Source organism: Phacochoerus africanus, chromosome 4, assembly GCF_016906955.1.
Source record: "Phacochoerus africanus isolate WHEZ1 chromosome 4, ROS_Pafr_v1, whole genome shotgun sequence".
In the NCBI taxonomy this organism is placed as follows: domain Eukaryota; kingdom Metazoa; phylum Chordata; class Mammalia; order Artiodactyla; family Suidae; genus Phacochoerus; species Phacochoerus africanus.
In genome coordinates, this window is record NC_062547.1 from 79652876 (window position 1) to 79672450 (window position 19575).

At 40.7% G+C, this 19575-nt stretch overlaps 1 protein-coding gene across 4 annotated transcripts in view; it reads right to left on the reverse strand.

Annotated features, from left to right (window-relative positions):
- Window positions 1–3414: 3414 nt before the first annotated feature.
- ZFP2 (ZFP2 zinc finger protein) overlaps window positions 3415–19575 on the reverse strand; it is a 29481-nt gene continuing 13320 nt past the window's right edge. For 3 of the 4 annotated variants that reach the window (XM_047777924.1, XM_047777922.1, XM_047777921.1), the window contains exons 3-5: window positions 17430–17520; window positions 14535–14671; window positions 3415–5382 (exon numbers count right to left, since the gene is read on the reverse strand). In XM_047777924.1, coding sequence (XP_047633880.1) covers window positions 3917–5305 — 1389 coding nt within the window. In that variant the 5' untranslated portion in view covers window positions 5306–5382; window positions 14535–14671; window positions 17430–17520 and the 3' untranslated portion in view covers window positions 3415–3916. Of the gene's footprint in view, window positions 5383–14534; window positions 14672–17429; window positions 17524–19575 lie in introns of all 4 variants that reach the window. The other variant, XM_047777923.1, reaches the window with a different exon arrangement.

Consider the following 19575-nt stretch of genomic DNA (forward strand, 5'->3'; position numbering starts at 1 on the left):
GTAAAAACAGCCCAGTTACCTTGCTGGTATGAAGGTTAAATTCTATTACAGGTGGTAGAAAAACTATTAATGATGACAGTGAGGGTGCATTAAGAGAGTGTGACAGGGTGAGGTGATTTACTTGCAGGAGCATCTTGAGTTCTCTTTGAAGAGGTAATGTTTGAAGAGATTTTAATGAAGAGGGAGGAAACCATGTGAATAGCTGGGAAAATAACAATGTTTGGAGTTCCCATTGTGGCACAGCAAAAACTAGTATCCTTGAGGATGCAGGTTCAATTCCCGGCCTAATGCTCAGTAGGTCAGTAATCCAGAGTTGCCATGAGCTGTGGTGCAGGTTGCAGACTTGGCTTGTATCTTCTGTTGCTGCAGCTGTGGTATAGTCCGGCAACTGTAGCTCCCATTTGACTACTAGCCCAGGAACTTCCATAGACCCCAGTGCAGCCCTTTAAAAAACCAAAACAAACCAAAAAACGCTGACCAGAAATATGTTTGGTGAGATTACGCCTTAGCAAGGCCAAGACAGAAAACATAGTGAATAAGGGAGTGGGAAAGAGACTGGAAGGCAATCCCAGAAAGTGTAGATTCACTGTGTGATGGTAAACCATTGAAGGGGTTTGCCCCAGTGTGGCACAGCCAAAAATTTTGACAGAATTCACTATTCAGTTATGGAGAGAGCAGGCTGTGGTGGGGCTAGAGGGAATACAGGGAACCCACCTGAGAGGCTATTACAACAGTGGGGTGTGGGAGAAAGAGCCTTCTACTTTTTTATAACCTTCCAAAAAGGGATTTGTTTTGAAAGCCTAAAGATTCTAAAATAATAATTACAGGTTCTGATGCCATGCTCAGGAGCTTGGATAATTGCTCTATTTTCAGCTATGGGGACAGTATTTACTGAGCATTAAATATATGTTGGGTGCTTTTACAAGCAGTTTACAATAGTATTTAATGTAATACAAAGCTATGAAGTTTGCAATATTAAGAAAACTGAGACAGTAATGTGCCTTGCCCAAGGTCTCCAGGACTCCTGCCCCTGCTAAGGAAAGGTAGTCTGTCCTTTCTTATTGCCAAGGATGGCTGTGAACTGGTAACAAGGGCCTGAAGCTTCAAAAAAAAAAAAAAAAAAAAAAAACCACTCCTGAAAATGTAGTGAAACCTTCATTTTTCTGACCCACTTATCCTGCTGCTTCAAGGTTTAGTATATTTTAACAATTCTGAGTTTCTGCACCCATCTTAGGCTTCAGTAAGTACACCTTATTCTTCCTCTTCCCCTTGTCCTCTGCCTTCCTTTTGAGCCTTTAACTTTCCTGCTGTCTTCATTTTTTCATTTATTTTCTACCTATCTCTCTGCCTCCTCCTACCCCTCGACTTCTCTTGAGAAAAGGTGGGGAACAGAAAAATATATTAAGGGAAAGGAGGAAACTGTGTAAGGACATTATTAAAAATCTGAGTTTCTATGGATAGTGAATTGAGTGTTTCGCTCCCCTTTAGTGCTTGCCTTTTCTATAAAGATCCTTTACTACTCAAGGTCCAAACACCTAGTACATGTGGGAACCTCCTCCACTGCCACCCACAGATATCTTTGATACCCTCCATTTCTTGACTCCTGCCTCTCCCAAGGATGCTTTCTGTTGGCAAAGATCCCAATAGCCTCTACCTATGCCCCAAATCTTTCTCACTTTGAGTTATAAATCCCCTTTCGATACCTTCAGACTCTTCCATGCAGGGAAGAACTTGCACAATTTATCTACCTTAAATCATGCAGCCTTGGCAGATAGCCCATTGGCTAGATCAACACCTTTCTCAATCCCCATATTCTTTGCCTACCTCTAAGATTCAGGCTGGAAGAGTTAAATACCCTTTCTCAGCCTCCTTTGCTCCTGGCCTCCAAGCAACACAGCTGTGGGTGAGTGAGATGTAAAAAGTCTTCTGAAGGTCTTCTGGGGAAACCATCTCTGATAAAAACACAGATGTTGCTGGTGCTGCCCTTTCTTCCTTCCTTGAATACAAATGTTTTTACCTGAAGCTGTGGGAGACATGTGACATGGAAGTCATGACGCATTCACGGTATTGAATTATTTTGTCTTTGAACCAAGGCTATCCACCTACAGATTTGTTTAGAGAAAAATAAATCCCTATTTGCCTATAAGCCTGTCACACTGGCTATCATTTGTAGCCCAAAGGTCTTCTGATATACACCCTCTCTCAATGACAACCTCCAAGTTATCCTCCTAAATCTCTATACTTTCTCACTAAAGATACTCCTTTTCAACCTTTAACTTACTCTTCACAAAAATTTGGAAGTCATCAATAACCAAAAACAAAAGCCATTTTTATTTACCTTACTTTCACCCTCTGTTGCATCTGAAAATATAAACTAATTCCTATCCCAGTAACTTTTACTTCCTTTTGTGCCACCACCATTTCCTAATTTTTTTCTTTTTTTTTCTTGCCTGTTGTTTCCCCAGTTTCTAAAACACAGCTCCCAGAATAGTTCTGATTGTGGCTCAGTGGCTTAAGGATCCAATGTTGTCATTCATAGCTGTGCCACAGACTGACAGCTGCATCTCCAATTCGACCCCTGGCCTGGGAACTTCCATATGCTGTGGGTACAGCCATAAAGAGAAAAAAGAAATAAAAAGCCTTAAAAAGAAAAATAAAGATAGTACTCCCAGAATACTTTCGTTCTACTTATTCTACTACCTATCAGGAAACTTCACTTCAATACCCAGACTCATAAAATGCCTAGAGAACAGACTTAACAATGTCTCACAAATCTGGCTAATTTTCCTGGTTGTAATTATGGCACCCCATCTACCCAAATAAAGTACCCACATTTAGCTGATTATGCTACCTAGATTCTGCCTCGTTGCTTGAACTCCTCCTTTCCTCTCCCACCCCAATGCCAATTTCTTAGCTCAGCCCTTGGAAAACAAGACTATCTTATTCATTTTGATTCCTAATCATATTTATCACTTATTAAGACTTACTTAATGTATATAAAATAAATGAAACTGCCTTAACTACAATCATTGACTATTTTGAATTATGTTGTGAATTGCAAAGATTTTAATGTCAGATTTTCATGTCTGTGATAGATAATATGATACAAAGTTATGTATTTGAATCCTTTGTACTCAAAGACTATATGTGTTGTATTTTTAAAAAATAATTAGCTTAACAACTACTGAGAACTTAAAACAGCATGCTATTGCATTAAGATTTCTACAATTATTCTATCACTTGGTAGCAACCAGTGAGTATTTCAGAGAAAATAACAATGCAGAGAAGTGGAGGAGGGACATGGAAGAAAAAAAAGGAATTTGAAGAGGTAGAGAATTTTGATTCAAAACATTGGGGAAAACCAGATTGTGGAATAGGAACCTCTAGATAACATATATAAAATGGTAAAGGATCAAGGATTTCCTAGCATTCATTTTATTTATAGGTTTGTAGCATTTTAGGATTAATAGGGATCTTGGAACCTTCTAAATCAAAACTCCCTCATTTACCAAATAAGGTCACTGGAAACTGGTGAAAGAGGTGACCTGTCCAAGATAGTGGCAGATCAGGACTACTTATCAGTTCTTTGGACTGTCCAGTTAAGCACTCACATTCTCTCCAACGTGAAGTCTCTGATGTCCAAAGGAGAATCTGTAGTATTATACAACAGAACTTAAATCTTCAGCACGAATCCTCATTGCTTAGACCATTAGCTACTTAAACCTTCTAGTATAACGTAAGAATTTTACTTCTTGAATCAAGATTTCTCCACTTTCATGTGGTTTCTCTGCAGTCTATATTCTCTAATATGGTATATCATACTTCAACTAAAAGATTCCTACAATTGTTACATCTATTAGCTTTCTACATTACATGACTTATCTGATTATTTTAGAGTTTATCACAAAAGCGTCCCTCACATATGAGTTTTCTGATGTCGTGTAAGATTTGTACTCCGACTGAAGGCTCTTCCACATTCATTACACAGATAGGGTTTCTCTCCTGTATGAATTCTCTGATGCACTGTAAGGGATGAATTCTTAATGAAGGCTCTTCCACACTGATCGCATTCATAGGGCTTCTCACCAGTATGAATTCTTTGATGCTCAATAAGGTATCCGCTCTGGCTGAAGGCCTTTCCACATACACCACATTGATAAGGCTTCTCTCCAGTATGAATAACCAGATGGACATTAAGAGATGACCGCGCAGTGAAGTGTTTTCCACATATCACACATTCATAAGGTTTCTCTCCAGTATGAATTCTCCGATGCTGGGTAAGAGATGAATTCTTACTGAAAGTTTTCCCACACTCATTACATTCATAAGGTTTTATTCCAGAATGAAGTCTCTGATGCACTATAAGGTACGTACTTTGGCTAAAGGATTTCCCACATTTGTTACAGTTGTAGGGCTTTTCTCCTGTATGATGTCGCTTATGCAGGGTAAGAGCTGAGCTCTTACTAAACGCTTTCCCACATTCACTACACTCATAGGGCTTTTCTCCAGTATGAGTTCTCTGATGTACAACAAGGTGCATACTTTGACTGAATGCTTTTCCACATTCATTACATTCATAAGGTTTTTCTCCTGTGTGAGTTCTTTGATGCACTATGAGATTCATACTTTGGGTAAAAGCCCTACCACAATCATTACATTTGTAGGGTTTCTCTCCAGTATGAATCCTTTCATGTTGACTAAGGGCTGAATTTTTGTGGAAAGCCTTTCCACACTCTTTACACTGAAATGGTCTCTCTCCAGTATGAATTCTTTGATGAACAGTAAGGTTCATGCTCTGAGTGAAGGTTTTCCCACAATCGTTACATTTGTAGGGTTTCTCTCCAGTATGAATTCTTTGATGTACAGTAAGGGAGGAGAGTTCAAGGAAGTACTCCCCACACGCATTACACTTATAGTGTTTCTCTCCTGTGTGAATCCTCTGGTGCTTAAGAAGGGATGAATTCCGGGTGAAGGTTTTCCCACACTCATTACATAAATAGATTTTCTTTATTGTAAACATTTTTCGAGCTTCAATTAATTCAGGGTTTTCTTTAGTGTCTACTTCATCTGAATCCCAATCGTTAGAACTTTCCTCCATAGTTTCTTGTGTATCAATGAATGAACCCTGATTGGAACATCTTTCAAATTCATTACCTCCATAAGTCCCTTTTTCATTGAGAGTTTCCTTATGGGTAACTTGCTCTTGGCCCAGATATCTATCTTGGTTTTCCTGTTGCCCCTCTAACCAACTATCAGGTTCCCAGGTTTCCCCTAAAGAAGAATGCCAGAGACCTTCCCTTTCCATTATTACCACATAAGATAAATCTTCAGTAATGTTGGGCTTTGTAGTTGATTCTTTGGTTTCAAGTCTTGTCTCCCAGTCTGAAAAAAATAAAAAATTCAAATGCACATTGGTTTCTGTGCTGGGGAACTGAAAAGTGTACAGTGGGAATGAAAGAATAAAACCGATAATAACTTATAGGGCACACTTGAGAGCTTTTAAAGGTGTCCATACAATTAGGAAGAGAACTGGAAGGGAAGGACAGGACACTGACTGGTCCATAAATAATAGAAATAAGGGTAAGCAAAAAGGAAACAGCCTGGGCAGGGGGAATGTACACTGAAATCACAGGCAAGTGGACAAGGCTAAAAAATGAAGATGGAAATAAGGAAACGTGTACAGACAAGCTGGGACTGGGAGAGGCGGATCAAAAAGCCCTAACATATTTATCTGCAATTCCTACCAGCAGTTCTCTGCCTCCTGCAGTGCTGCCTGTAATTCTGACACTAAATCTTCATAAAACTCACAGTGTGACACTGTGAAAAGATTGTCTAACCAGGAGTCAGACAAACTTGGGTTTAAACACTGGCTATTAACACTTAACATCTTAAGTAGCTGTTTTTCAGCTCTACGTTGTCACAGATATAAAATGAGGATAAAAATAATCTGATAAGGATTAAGTAAAATAATGTATATAAAGTACCCTTAGGGAAGGAATATACTTGTCTGGAACACAAAATACCAGAACATATTTGAAACTTAACCCCTTAATGAAAACAGCACATCCAAAAGCTTACTTCTGCCCCCCAACTTTAAGGGGCATGTAATTTTCTCATTCTTTTATTTAAGAATCATAAGAGGCCCTACCCTTTCCTAAATATCCATTCCTTAAATATAAGAACTGGTAGTAGGGAAAGTAGGGGAGAATCTGTTAAACTACTTGAGATGGGGCTGGAAGAAAGATCTTATAGCCACTTAAATTATTTTCTCAGATTCCAATTTTTAACCCAGACAAAACAGCATGGAGGTTATAAAAGGCAGAGGCAAACTACAATCTGAGAATCAGTTTGTTAGCTTGATCATAATTACAACAGAGATCAACACTGAACCAACATAACAAATGCCACAGATACCTTTACTTCAAAACAAAGGATATGGAAGAACTGGACCTCCTCTTTTCAACTTGACCTGCTTACGTAAGAGAAAAAGTGAAAAGCCAAGGAAGGAGGCTCCAGTTCTAAACCACCCCCCCCAACACACACACACACACACACACACACACACACACACACACACACTCCCACCCACCCACCCCAGGAGTTCTCATTGTGGCTCAGAGGGTTAAGAACCCAACTAACATCCATGAGGATGCGGATTCGCGATCCCTGGGCCTTGCTCAGTGGGTTAAGGGTCCAGTGTTGTGGCATGATGCAGGAGAGATCGCAAATGTGGCCTGGTTCTGGTGTGGCTGTGGCCTTGACTGGCAGCTGCAGCTCTGATTCAACCATTAACCTAGGAACTTCATATGCCAAGGGTGTAGCCCTAAAAAGACAAAAACCAAGGGGCAACACATGAACTGAAGGCTGCCCCACCTCACTATATCATATCCAGCTATCCAACTTTGAAAACATTCTGAGTGCTACCTAGTAAACAACACAAGGGTCATGGGAGACTTATTCACACTTAGACAAATAAGAAGTCCAGACAGACAACTATTCAAAGATAAATGATACACAGAAAACAGCAAATTTGGAAACTATGTAGAAGTTTAAGAAAAAAAATTTTTTTTGTCTTTTGTCTGTTTTTAGGGCACGTGGAGGTTCCCAGGCTAGAGGTCTCTCACACTTAGACAAATAAGAAGTCCAGACAGACAACTATTCAAAGATAAATGATACACAGAAAACAGCAAATTTGGAAACTATGTAGAAGTTTAAGAAAAAAAATTTTTTTTGTCTTTTGTCTGTTTTTAGGGAACGTGGAGGTTCCCAGGCTAGAGGTCCAATCGGAGCTACAGCTGCCAGCCTATGCCACAGCTCACGGCAATGCTGGATCTTTAACCCACTGACCGAGGCCAGGGATCGAACCCGCAATCTCATGGTTCCTAGTCAGATTCGTTTCTGCTGCGCCATGGCGGGAACTCCAAAGTTTAAGAAAATTTAAAAACAGGAGTTCCCGTTGAGGATCAGCAGGTTAACGACCTGACACGGTGTCCATGAAGATTCGGGTTCAGTGGGTTATGGATCCAGTGTGCCGAGGCTGTGGCATAAGCCAGCAGCTACAGCTTCAATTCAACCATTAGCCCAGAACTTTCAAATGCCACAGGTGCAGCCCTAAAAAGAAAAAAAATGACAAAAACGGGGGTGGGGGTGGGGGCATAAAAACCAAATGGAAGAATAGATATTGTTACAATAAATGCTTTCAATCATCAAAAGACATTTAAAAAGTTTTAAAAAAAGTTACACACAAGATTTTACAACACATGACCCAAAAAGGACTCTAGGACTTGGACACGGAACACTAAGCCCACCAGAAAAATGGGCAAAGGCTTGAAAAGGCACTTTTAAAAAGGTAACAAGGAGTTCCCATTGCGGCACAGCAGAAACAAATCTGACTAGGAACCATGAGGTTGCAGGTTCGATCCCTGGCATTGCTCAGTGGGTTAAGGATCTGGCGTTGCTGTGGCTGTGGTGTAGGCTGGTAGCTGTAGCTCCAATTAGACACATAGCCAGGAAACCTCCACATGTCGTGGGTGCGGTCCTAAAGCGTTGAAAAAAAAAAAAGAGGAGTTCCCGACGTGGCGCAGTGGTTAACGAATCTGACTAGAAACCATGAGGTTGCGGGTTCGATCCCTGCCCTTGCTCAGTGGGTTAACAATCCGGCGTTGCCATGAGCTGTGGTGTAGGTTGCAGACCCGGCTCGGATTCCACGTTGCTGTGGCTCTGGCATAGGCTGGCAGCTACAGCTCCGATTCGCCCCTAGCCTGGGAACCTCCATATGCTGCGGGAGCAGCCCAAGAAATGGCAAAAAGACAAAAAAAAAAAAAAGATAACACAAATAGTGAATAAACATAAGCAAAGATGCCAATCCAGTAGTAACCATGAGGCAAAGTAAAGCCCCAAAAGTGATACTACCAGCACATCCACTTGAACAACAATATTCAAAAATTCAGACTGACAGCTTCAGATTTTAAAGAGATGTAGAGTAGTGGAAACTTTCACATACTGATGGTAGGAGTGTAATTTGGTTCAAATATTTGAAAATCAGTTTAGTATTAACTAGTAAGGTTGAACAGGGACACAGACTATGATTTAGCAAATCCACTAGAAGGTACATACACTTAGGAAAATTATCTTTAAAGAGTTCTCCATGATTCATAACTTTAAAAGTAGCATTGTGTAAAACAGCAAAAAACTGGAAACAACCCAAATGTTCAACAATAGAATTGATAACTAAATTGACAAATATTTATACAACAGAAATGAAAATAATAAATACTATAGATTTCATGTCTGTGTCTTCCCCCAAATTCATATGGTAAAGCCTAATACCCAAATGAGACAAAATGAACAAGTGTCTCTGGGTCATTAAGTCATGAGGGTAAAGCCGTCATGATGGGATTAGTGTTCCAACAAGAAGTGGCACGCCATTACAAATCAACTAAACTTTAATAAAAGAAAAAAATTTAAAAAAAAAAAAACATAGTACACACAAGAGAACTATCTCTATCCTATGAACCAGGAGGTGGATCCTTACCAAAACCCAACCATGCTGTAGTTTCCACCATGGTGCAGTAGGTTAAGACTCCAACTGTAGCAGCTCAGGTTCAATTCCTGGACTGTTGAAGTGGGTTAAAGGATCTGAAGTTGCCACAGGCACAACATGGGGTGCAGCTACAAAATAGATTCAATTCCTAGCCCAGAAACATCCATATGCTGCGAGTGCAGCCAAAACAAACAAACCAACCAACCAACAAACAAACCAAAACCCTGCTGACTCCCTGATCTCAGAATTACAGCCTCTAAAAGTATGAGAAATAAATGTCTGATGATTAAGTCATTAGGTCTATGGTATTGTTACAGAAACTTGAACTGCCTAAGTGAACATTAATTAACTAAAGCCATACATTATCAATACGAATAAATTCAAGCAAAGTCACAGAAAAATACATAGAGTTAAGAGTCCATTTAGATAAAGTTTAAAGCAGCTGTAGCTCTGATTAGACCCCTAGCCTGGGAACCTCCAATATGCTGCGGAAGCAGCCCCAGAAAAGGCAAAAAGACAAAAAGATAAAAAGCCAAAAAAAAAAAAAAAACCTAAAGTCAGCAGAAGGAAGGAAATCATACAGCTTGGACAGGAAATCTAATAGAGATTTAAAAAACAATAGGAAAAAAAAAGATCAATAAAAGCAAGGGATGGAGTTCCCATTGTGGTAGAGCAAGCAGATTAAGAACCCAGGAACATGGTGTCCCTGAAGATTCAGGTTTGATACATAGTCTCATTCTGTGGGGTTAAGGATCCAGCCTTGCTGCAAGTCACAGATGGGGCTTGAATCCCACATTCCAATGGCTGTGGTTAAGGCCAACAGCTGCAGCTTTGATTCAACCCCTGGCCTGGGAACTCCCATTTGCTGCAGGTGCAGGGGTGGGGGAGGTGGGGGGACAAGGGGACCAAGAGATGGTTCTTTGAAGAGAACATATGCAAAACATTTTCTAACATCAACCATATAAATGTTTTCTTAGATTAGTCTCCCTGGGCAACAGAAAGAAAAACAAAAATCAACAAATGAGACCTAGTTAAACTTGCGAGCTTTTGGAAACTATTAAAAAAAAGTAAGACAACCTGTGCAATTGGAGAAAATAGTTGCAAATGATATACCCTCCAAAACACACAAATTCATACAACTCAACAACAAAAAGAAACAGCCCGGAGTTCCCGTTGTGGCGCAGTGGTTAACGAATCTGACTAGGAACCATGAGGTTGCAGGTTCGGTCCCTGCCCTTGCTCAGTGGGTTAATGATCCGGCGTTGCCGTGAGCTGTGGTGTAGGTCGCAGATGTGGCTCGGATCCCACGTTGCTGTGGCTCTGGCATAGGCTGGTGGCTACAGCTCCGATTGGACCCCTAGCCTGGGAACCTTCATATGCCGACGGGAGCGGCTCAAGAAATAGCAAAAAGACAAAAAAAAAAAAAGAAAAGAAACAGCCCAATTGATAAATGGGCAGAAGAGTTAAATAGATATTTCTCCAAAGACATTTGGGTGGCCAGCAGGTACATGAAAAGATGCCCAACATTACTAGTTATTAGAGAAATGCAATTCAAAACTTCAATGAAGTACCACCTCGCACTGGGCAGAAAGGCCATCATTAATACAATTCATCATTAAGTCTACAAATAACAAGTAAGCTGGTACAACCACTACAGAAAACCATACGGAAGTTCCTCGATACTCAATATAGAACTACCATGATCCAGCAATCTCACTCCTGAGCATGTATCAGGACAAAATTTTAAGTCAAGAAGATGCATGCACCCTAATGTTCACAGGCTAACTATTCACAAGAGACAAGACATGGAAGCAACTTATACGTCCACCAACAGATGAATGGATTAGGAAAGTAAGTTACATATATACAGTGGAATATTATTCATCCATAAAGAATAACAAAGTTTTTCCAAGAGGACATGGATTCAATCCCTGGGCTACCTCAGTGGGTTAAGGATCCCACATTGCCACAAGCTGTGGTGTAGGTTGCAGACACAGCTCGGATCTCTAGCCACAAATATCCACATGTCGCAGATGCGGCTTTAAAAAAAATGCCATTTGCAGCAACATGGATGCAACTAGACTCTCATACTAAGTGAAGCAAGTCAGAAAGAGAAAGACAAATACTATGATATCATTTATATGTATGTGGAATCTAAAATATGGCACAAATGAACCTATCTACAAAACAGAAACAGACTCACAAAGAACAGACTAGAACGGGAAAGGTGGAGGGAGTGGGATGATATGGGAGTTTGGGGTTAATAGATGGAAACTATTACATTTAGAATGGATAAGCAATGAGGCCCTACAGTACAGCACAGGGAATTATATCCAGTCTATTGGGGCAGACCATAATGGAAGATAGTATGAGAAAAAGAATGTACACATATATGTATGACTGGATCACTTTGTTGTCAGCAGAAACAGGCACAACATTTGCAAATCAACTATAACTTAAAAAAATACAAATAAGGAGTTCCTGTCGTGGCGCAGTGGTTAACGAATCCGACTAGGAACCATGAGGTCGCGGGTTCGGTCCCTGCCCTTGCTCAGTGGGTTAACGATCCGGCGTTGCCGTGAGCTGTGGTGTGGGTCGCAGATGCGGCTCGGATCCCACATTGCTGTGGCTCTGGTGTAGGCTGGCAGCTACAGCCCCGATTAGACCCCTAGCCTGGGACCCTCCATATGCCGCAGGAGCAGCCCAAGAAATGGCAAAAAGACAAAAAATAAAAAAATTAAAAAAAAATAAAAATATTAATTCCAAGATCTGCTTCTTCGTAAAAAGAAAAAAATTGACTGCTACAATTTTTTAAAAAACTGGCCTAAGTGATCTCAGTAGGAACAAGGGTTGCCAAATGACAATGGAGTCAAGCCTACAAAGGATTGAGGAAAGGGTGATGTGAGTCAAGAATTCCATGAGGGCAATCAGTACTCTATGGACAGCAAAAACCAAAGCACTTTTTTAAACATGAGAGATTCAGTAATTACAGTACTCCTAAGCAGTTCCTGAAATATTACTTAAATATACGAACAAAGGAATCCCAGAATGCTATCATAAATCTAGTACTATTATTAATAGGTCATGGGGAAAAGGGAGTATGAGCAACCTGATAGATGCTTCAAAGAATTTGATATCCAACATCCAAATATCCAATATCCAACATCAAACCTGACTCAAAAACCAAAATACCAACACTGTACCAAGCATAGAAATAAAACATTAATAGAATTCACACTAAAAGCAGAATCAAGGAAATGATGCTTACTATCACTCCAAAAGTGTGACCACCCTCAGACAACTGAGAGGGGAGCAAAATTTTATTTTCCCCAGATTACACAACTGTCTCCATGTCAAACTATTAAGTGCCTTTTAATCAGAATTAGTAAAGTATACTGAGGGCTGGAACTTGAGCACAAAGGATCAAAAACTATAGCTCTTCCAGGATTGGAAGACATTTCACATCCTTGCCATTCTGCTCTCCTTAAATAAGGATCCTACAAGACACAGCAGTATGCTTGGCCATAATAAGGCTTTAAGGATCGTTAGATTAGCTATCATTACATTATTTCATGTTAAACAACATACAACTCTCTCTTCCTTTACTACTAAGCAGTTATTTCAAGTGATGGCCCATACTCCCTTATTGTCTTAGAATGCCTAGTTAACTTACAGGGTTTATTTAATTTTGGCACTTAATTAGGACTTGAGCAAGAGTCCCCAGACCAAGAGGTCTTGGAAAGACAAATCCTTTAATATTTACGACTGGGACTGGCCATAGCAGAGGCCAGGGGCCTGTAGAGTATTTGGTGGGAGTGGTTCTAGGGCAGTAGATCCCACTCCTCCTAGGAGGGGATGCTGATTTTTTTTCTTTTCTCCTTTTATATTTCTTCTGTCCTAATTATTGAGCTACTCCTTCCATTCAACCAGTCTATTTCAATAATTCTCCTGACTGGACTTCCTACTTAACATTCATGCTAGTCTACAGTACATACAGAGCAACCAGACTGATCTTCTGAATATGATAAACCATTCATTCAATAACTATTGAGTCGGCACTGTACATATATACTTTGCATGTACTGAAGGCTAGCATGAGTGTTAAGTAGTAAGTGTAAGGGATGTAGCAATGAATACATTTCTGCCCTGGAGCAACTTATATTTTAGTCAGAGGAAGAAGGGTAATCCACACAATAAAGAGGTAAAATACTTAGTATTTAAATGAAAAAAACAGAAGCAATTAAATAGAAATACAGAATATGATACACAAGGGTAAGGATTTGTAATTTTAGACAGTCTTCAAGAAAGGCCTCGCTGACAAGGTGACATTGAAACGAAGACTTTAGGAGCTAAAGAGGGAGTCACAGGGCTGAGAGCCTGTGCCCTGGTGGGCCTACCCCTGAGCAAGAATGAAACTTTCTGGATACTCCTACATTTATTATAATCTTTCAGTTTTCCTATTAATGGAAAGAAAGATATCCGCCTGCACTAAACATTAATGAGGCTCATTATGAAGGTAGACAGGAACTCTGTAAGAGTATAGGAACTCTGTGTTTATACATACATATATATTTACACACACAAAAAGGTAATCACCCAGTACAGTAAAATATGTTTAAAACACAAACAGTAGGTCTCCGTGTTTATAGATAGTTAAGGATAGCTTCCTGAAAAGCTTAAAATGTTACAGAATCTCTAACTACCTTATTTTTCAGACATAATCTTTCAAAAGAGATTTCTACTACTCTATACTTTTTTTCAGGACTGAATTTATTGTCAATTGCTTTCAAGTCTAATGACTACCGATTAAAGGCTAAAAATTCACTGCTTTCCACAGTATTGATAATTTCCTCTTCCATGTTAACAAGTTTATTTGTGGTAATACAATCTCCTTACATTTGCTACTCAGCTTTTCTAAAATAGGAGCAAAATCTAATGAAGCATTCAATAACTGTACGCATGAAAACTTTAGTGCAGAAAAAGAAAACAATCATCTGAAAAGAAAGTTAAGCCAGGATGTAGAAGGTCTATTTTTACTAGACATATTAGGTAATAAGAACTCATAGTGAAGTTCCCACGACGGCTCAGCGGAAATGAATCTGACTAGCATCCATGAGGATGCAGGTTCAATCCCTGGGCTCACTCAGTCGGTAAGGGATCCTGTGTTGCCATGAGCTGTGGTGTAGGTCACAGACTCAGCTTAGATCCCACATACTTGTGGCTGTGGTGTTGGCCAACAGCTGCAGCTCCAATTCAACCCCCAGCCTGGAAACTTCCATGTGCCACTGGTACTGCCCTAAAAAAGACCAAAAACAAAAAAACAAAAAACAACTCATCACAAGGCAAGGCAAGAAAGTTAGGATTTTTTAGGAATTAGTGTTAAACTTGGAGACAAAAACAAAACAAAACAGAGAGCTTGGTTCAATTTCTTGCCTGTCTTCTCACCTCTGTGGGCCCATGCTTCCACCATGAAGGAACTCATAGTACCTACCCTGAAGGATTGTTCTGATGAGCAAATCAGACGATGCCTGGGGAAGAGCTGAGCACAGCACTTGGTTGCTGCTTTCTCCTCTTGGTTTTTGGATGAGATAGTAAGTAGCTTACTCTGACAGTAACACCAAAGAGAATCTGGAAAGAACAAGATCTGGAGTTTGCACATCATCATTTTCTGGGCTCTGTTCTCTTTATCCACTTTTCTATGCCTTTCATTTCCCCCTCTCTAGTGGGTACCTCTCTGCTCCTACTGTAAATGCATTCAAGTCTCTTCCTTGGTAAAGAACAAAACCAAGGCCCTCTACCTCTAACTTCTTTCAGTTCCTGCCCTTTCATCCTTTCCCTTCAAAGTTAATCTTATTGAAACAACAGTCGGTACTTAAGTCTTAGTTGTTTACTTCTTCACACTTCTTCCCACAGCACATTCCCAGTAGCACCAGAGCACTTGTCCCTGTGTCACAGGCCACTTCCTCAAATATAAGCCCAAGAGCACTTCTCATTCCTTACTTGGCACGCACTGTTGCACTCTTTCCTGTCTGCCTCTCTGCCCTGGGGCCAGCTCCCCATAAACTCTCTCGTATTTCTCTGACCATTTTCATCCCTGCTAGAACATCTTTGGCCCCCAGTCAAATTTATTCTTCAGGATTCCACCCTTGCTTTGCCCTTCTTACTCGCTCTTTCTGATTAATTAAAAATATTAATGTAAGAGTATTTTCATGAATATCACAAATACGATTCTAACACTAAAAGCTAGTTTTACCTCATAAAAAATTCTACTTGATGTCATCTAATAGTCACTCAATAAACATTATATACCTACTGTGGCACACAATGCGCTAGGCAGGGAATACAAAGTAAGTTCAATTATAAAAATGCAGTAAGCCAAATACCAGTGGCTAGACAGACATTCAAAAATGCAATCCATAGTGGCTCCAGGGGGTTAAGGATCTGATCTTGGAATTTCTTGTTATGGCTCAGTGGTTAGTTAAGAACCTAACACACTGTCTGTGAGGATGGGGGTTTGATCCCTGGTCTCTCTCAGTAGGTTACAGATCTGGTGTTGCCACAAACTGTGGTGTAGGCTGGCAGCTACAGATCCAATTCTACCCCTAGGCTGCCAACGTCCATATGCCCCAGGTGCAGCTCTTTAAGAGGGGATTGAAAAAAAAAAAAAGGAATCCGGTTTTGTCACTGCAGCAGCTCAGGCACTGCTATGGCGTGGATTTCCCTGGGCTGGGAATTTCTGAGTGCTCAAAAAATATTTTGTAGTTATTTATATTAATATAAATAGGAATAATAATCAAATCTAGACATCTGTAATAAAGTTGATTAAAGTTGCCTAATAAATCAGCACTAAAAGCCTAAGATAATATTTGAAGTGGTGCAATATTTATCAAGAGCCACGAAACTATCCTTTGACCCAGTGACTCTTCTACAATTCTGTTCTTTATAAAGCTAACTGGAAATAAGCAGCTATATTCACAATTTGATTTTTTTACTTAAGATAGCCATATACTTTTACTTAGATAGCCATATACTATTAAGAGATCAAAAATATTTGCCTCTTGGAGTTCCCACCGTGGTACAGTGGTTAACAAATCCGACTAGGAACCATGGGGTTGCAGGTTCAATCCCTGGCCTTGCTCAGTGGGTTAAGGATCCGGCATTGCCGTGAGCTGTGGTGTGGGTCGCAGATGCGGCTCGGATCCCGCATTGCTGTGACTCTGGCGTAGGCCAGCGGCTACGGCTGATTCGACTCCTAGCCTGGGAACCTCCACATGCTGCGGGAGTAGCCCAAGAAATGGCAAAAAGAGCCAAAAAAAAAAAAAAAAAGCCTCTTTAATTTAAACAAGGTATAAAAGGAAGTGATGACCAACACTTTCACAACGAGTAGAAAAGATAACGTATAAAAGTGTATTTTGTCAAAGTCAGTGAAAATATCTGAAAGAGAAATTTCAGTAATGAGGAGGATTAGAAGGCAGAAAACAAAGATTAAGAAGTATTAGTATTAGAGAATAGGACTGAATAGGTAATAGATGCAGAGTAAAAATTTAGGAATGAGGAATATATAAAATATAAGGTTACTAGTGAAAACAACAAGACTGAACTCATTTGTTTTTGTTTTGCTTTTTAGGGCCACACTCACAGCATGTGGAGGTTCCCAGGCTAGGGGTCCAATCAGAGCTACAGCTGCCAGCCTAGGCTATACAAAGCCATAGCAACGCTGGATCCTTAACTCACTGAGCAAGATCGGGGATTGAACCTGAAACCTCATGATTCCTAGTCACACTTGTTTCCACTGTGGCACGGTAGGAACCCCCAAAATTCATTTGTTTTTAAATGAAGACTATATAAAACTCTACAATGCAGATGAAGTGTTAGTTTCCATTAAAGAGAGTTCCCTTGTGGAGCAGGGGGTTGAGGATCCAGTGTTGTCGCTGAAGCAGCTTGGGTCCCTGCAGTGGCTCATGTACTTCTACATGCCATGGGCACAACCAAAAAAGAAAACAAAACAAGTTGACAAATATTTAAGTGAATAATGGAAAGGAAGCTATGAATGAATATAGACATTGAGACTGAGAAAACCTGGGACAAGAATAAAGAGAATAAAGTAAAGGGAGACAGAAAGACAAGCATTCAAGGTACAGAGGAAGACAGTGGAGGAAATAAGTAACTGCTAACATTTACTGACAGGTCAGTCCTGTTCCAGCACTACATACGTAGGAACTCCTATACCCAAGAGACATTATTAGCTCCTTCCAGGGTAAGGAGGTATGCAAGACCTAGGCAGGATGAGTGACATCCTGAGCAGGTCTCAAATGACCCAGGGATCTCTGAAGTGGTTTCCCCAAGGTGACACTCATGGAGCAAGTCCTTGCAGCCTGATCCTTACCTGGGGAGATGCACCCTGGATGCTCTTTTGTCATCAATTCTCAGTTCTTGCTCCAGCTGAGAAATCACATTTGGTTTGGAAAGCTGATGCCCTGCTTGGGAGGAAAGACACCAAATTTGGGTTCTGAATTGAGCATAAAAACCACTCCCCCCGAGTTCCTGCTGTCAGGGATCCAATCCCTGACCCAGAACTTCCATGTAGCATTGGTGCAGCCATTAAAACCAAACAAACCAAAAAACCAAACAAACCCTCCCAGGTGGTCTTATTCTGTCCCCTTCAGGGCTTCTGTAACAAAGCAAGGTGTAGCTTTTGAGGTTTCCCATTTCCATTCTCTACAGAAAAAGACCTTGAAAGGGAGGACACCAAGCAACTAACCTAAAAGGATGCCCAGTTACATCAGGATTTTCAAGTATGAATTCATGAATTTCAGAGACTATATGTCAAGGGCAGGAATGATAGCTATGGGCAGGTTTTAAGTTATAAGTAGTCTTTGCCCAGAGAAACCAGGTTCCTATAGTTCTCCAGCATCACTTTCCCACGTTACGTTCCTCTGAGCAGAATCTAAATGAATCTACTCCTCCCAGGTGAAATCCAAACACAGTCTTGAATGCCAGATTCCTAGAATTATAAATTCCTGTTCATCAAAGGATTATACAGGTTAACACCCTCTGAGGAAAGTGAACTAACAACCAGACTTAGAAGGGACGGGATAAAGAGATCTGTGAGGGAAAAATGTCTTATCCTCCAAAGGAAACTAAAACATCTGCAACAAAAACACATTATCATGAAGTAATGACATAAATATAGAAAGGGCTTTGGTATTTAAGGGCAGGAATCGGAGGTTTAAGTATATAATAGTGACACTGAAGGCTGTTCTAGATTAGCACTGGAGAAGAGCAGGCTGTATTCTGGTTCTTCCTATTCGCCCTGTTGATGAAGGAGGGATTCCCTAAATAGCACAACACAACCAAACAGGTGACACCCAGCCCTGGAAAGTAGCACTAAGAGAAGAGCAGGTGGTGTTCTGGTCCCTCCTATTCACCCTGTCCATGAAGGGGGGATTCCTCACTCTAAAAAACACATGACCAAACACATGACACCCAGCCTTGGATAGTGAGACTGACAGCAGTTCACTAGCCACATATCCTTCACAACTGGGGGAGGACTCTCTAAGCCATGAAGGGCCACTTTGAGGTTTCTCTGAGAACAGTGATCCAGCAGGGGCTTTGTACTGACAAGAGGGTGATTACAATGGGAAGATGCGACGGCTGTGTTTCAGCAATTTTGTGGGCTGGCAGGGAGAAAGAAACTCATTAGGATTAGGAAGGGTGTGCCTGGCTAGATTTTAGGGGAGTTAGTGGGTTGGGGAGCCTTTCCCACTGGGTGAGCACATATCCAGAGAGAGCAAGGTAAATCTTTTGGACTTTTTGGAGCTCTGAGAGTTGCAAAAGTAGCACATGGAATTTCAGGTTTTACAACAACTGCTTGGAATTCCAGTTAATGGGGGGAAAGCAGCTGCAAAGAGGATACATCTAGACAAGCAACAAAACACCCAGGTTGGCTTAAAAATGTCACTTTAGGGTGTTCCCACAGTGGCTCAGTGGAAACAAAGCCGCTTAATTACCCATGAGGATGTAGGTTCGATCCCTGGCCCTGCTCAGTGGATTAAGGATCCTGAATTGCCATGAGCTGAGGTGTAGGTTGCAGACAGGGCTCAGATCTGGCATGGCTATGACGTAGGCCACAACCTGCAGCTCTGACTCCTAACCTGGGAACCTCCATATGCCAAAAACCAAAAAAAAAGAAAAGAAAAAAGAAAGAAAATGTCATTTCAAATTTATAAGCCCATTTCAGCCTTGTTTCCTAGCCCTTGGGCTAGAAAATAAAATCCTGTAAGCATTTGCTGTTTAATGAGTTTGATGCTTAATTTCATGAGTCAACTTTACTGAGCTAAGGTCTGCCCTGACAAGTGGTAAAGTATTACTTCTGGGTATTTCTATGAGAGTGCTCCCATCTGAATCAGTAAAGCAGGTAAATCAGAGGTGGGAGGGCATCATCCAATCCACTGAGTAGAACAAAAAGCCTGAGGAAGGGCAACTTTTCTCTCAACTTGAGCTGAGGGCCAACTCCTGCCCCGACACCAATG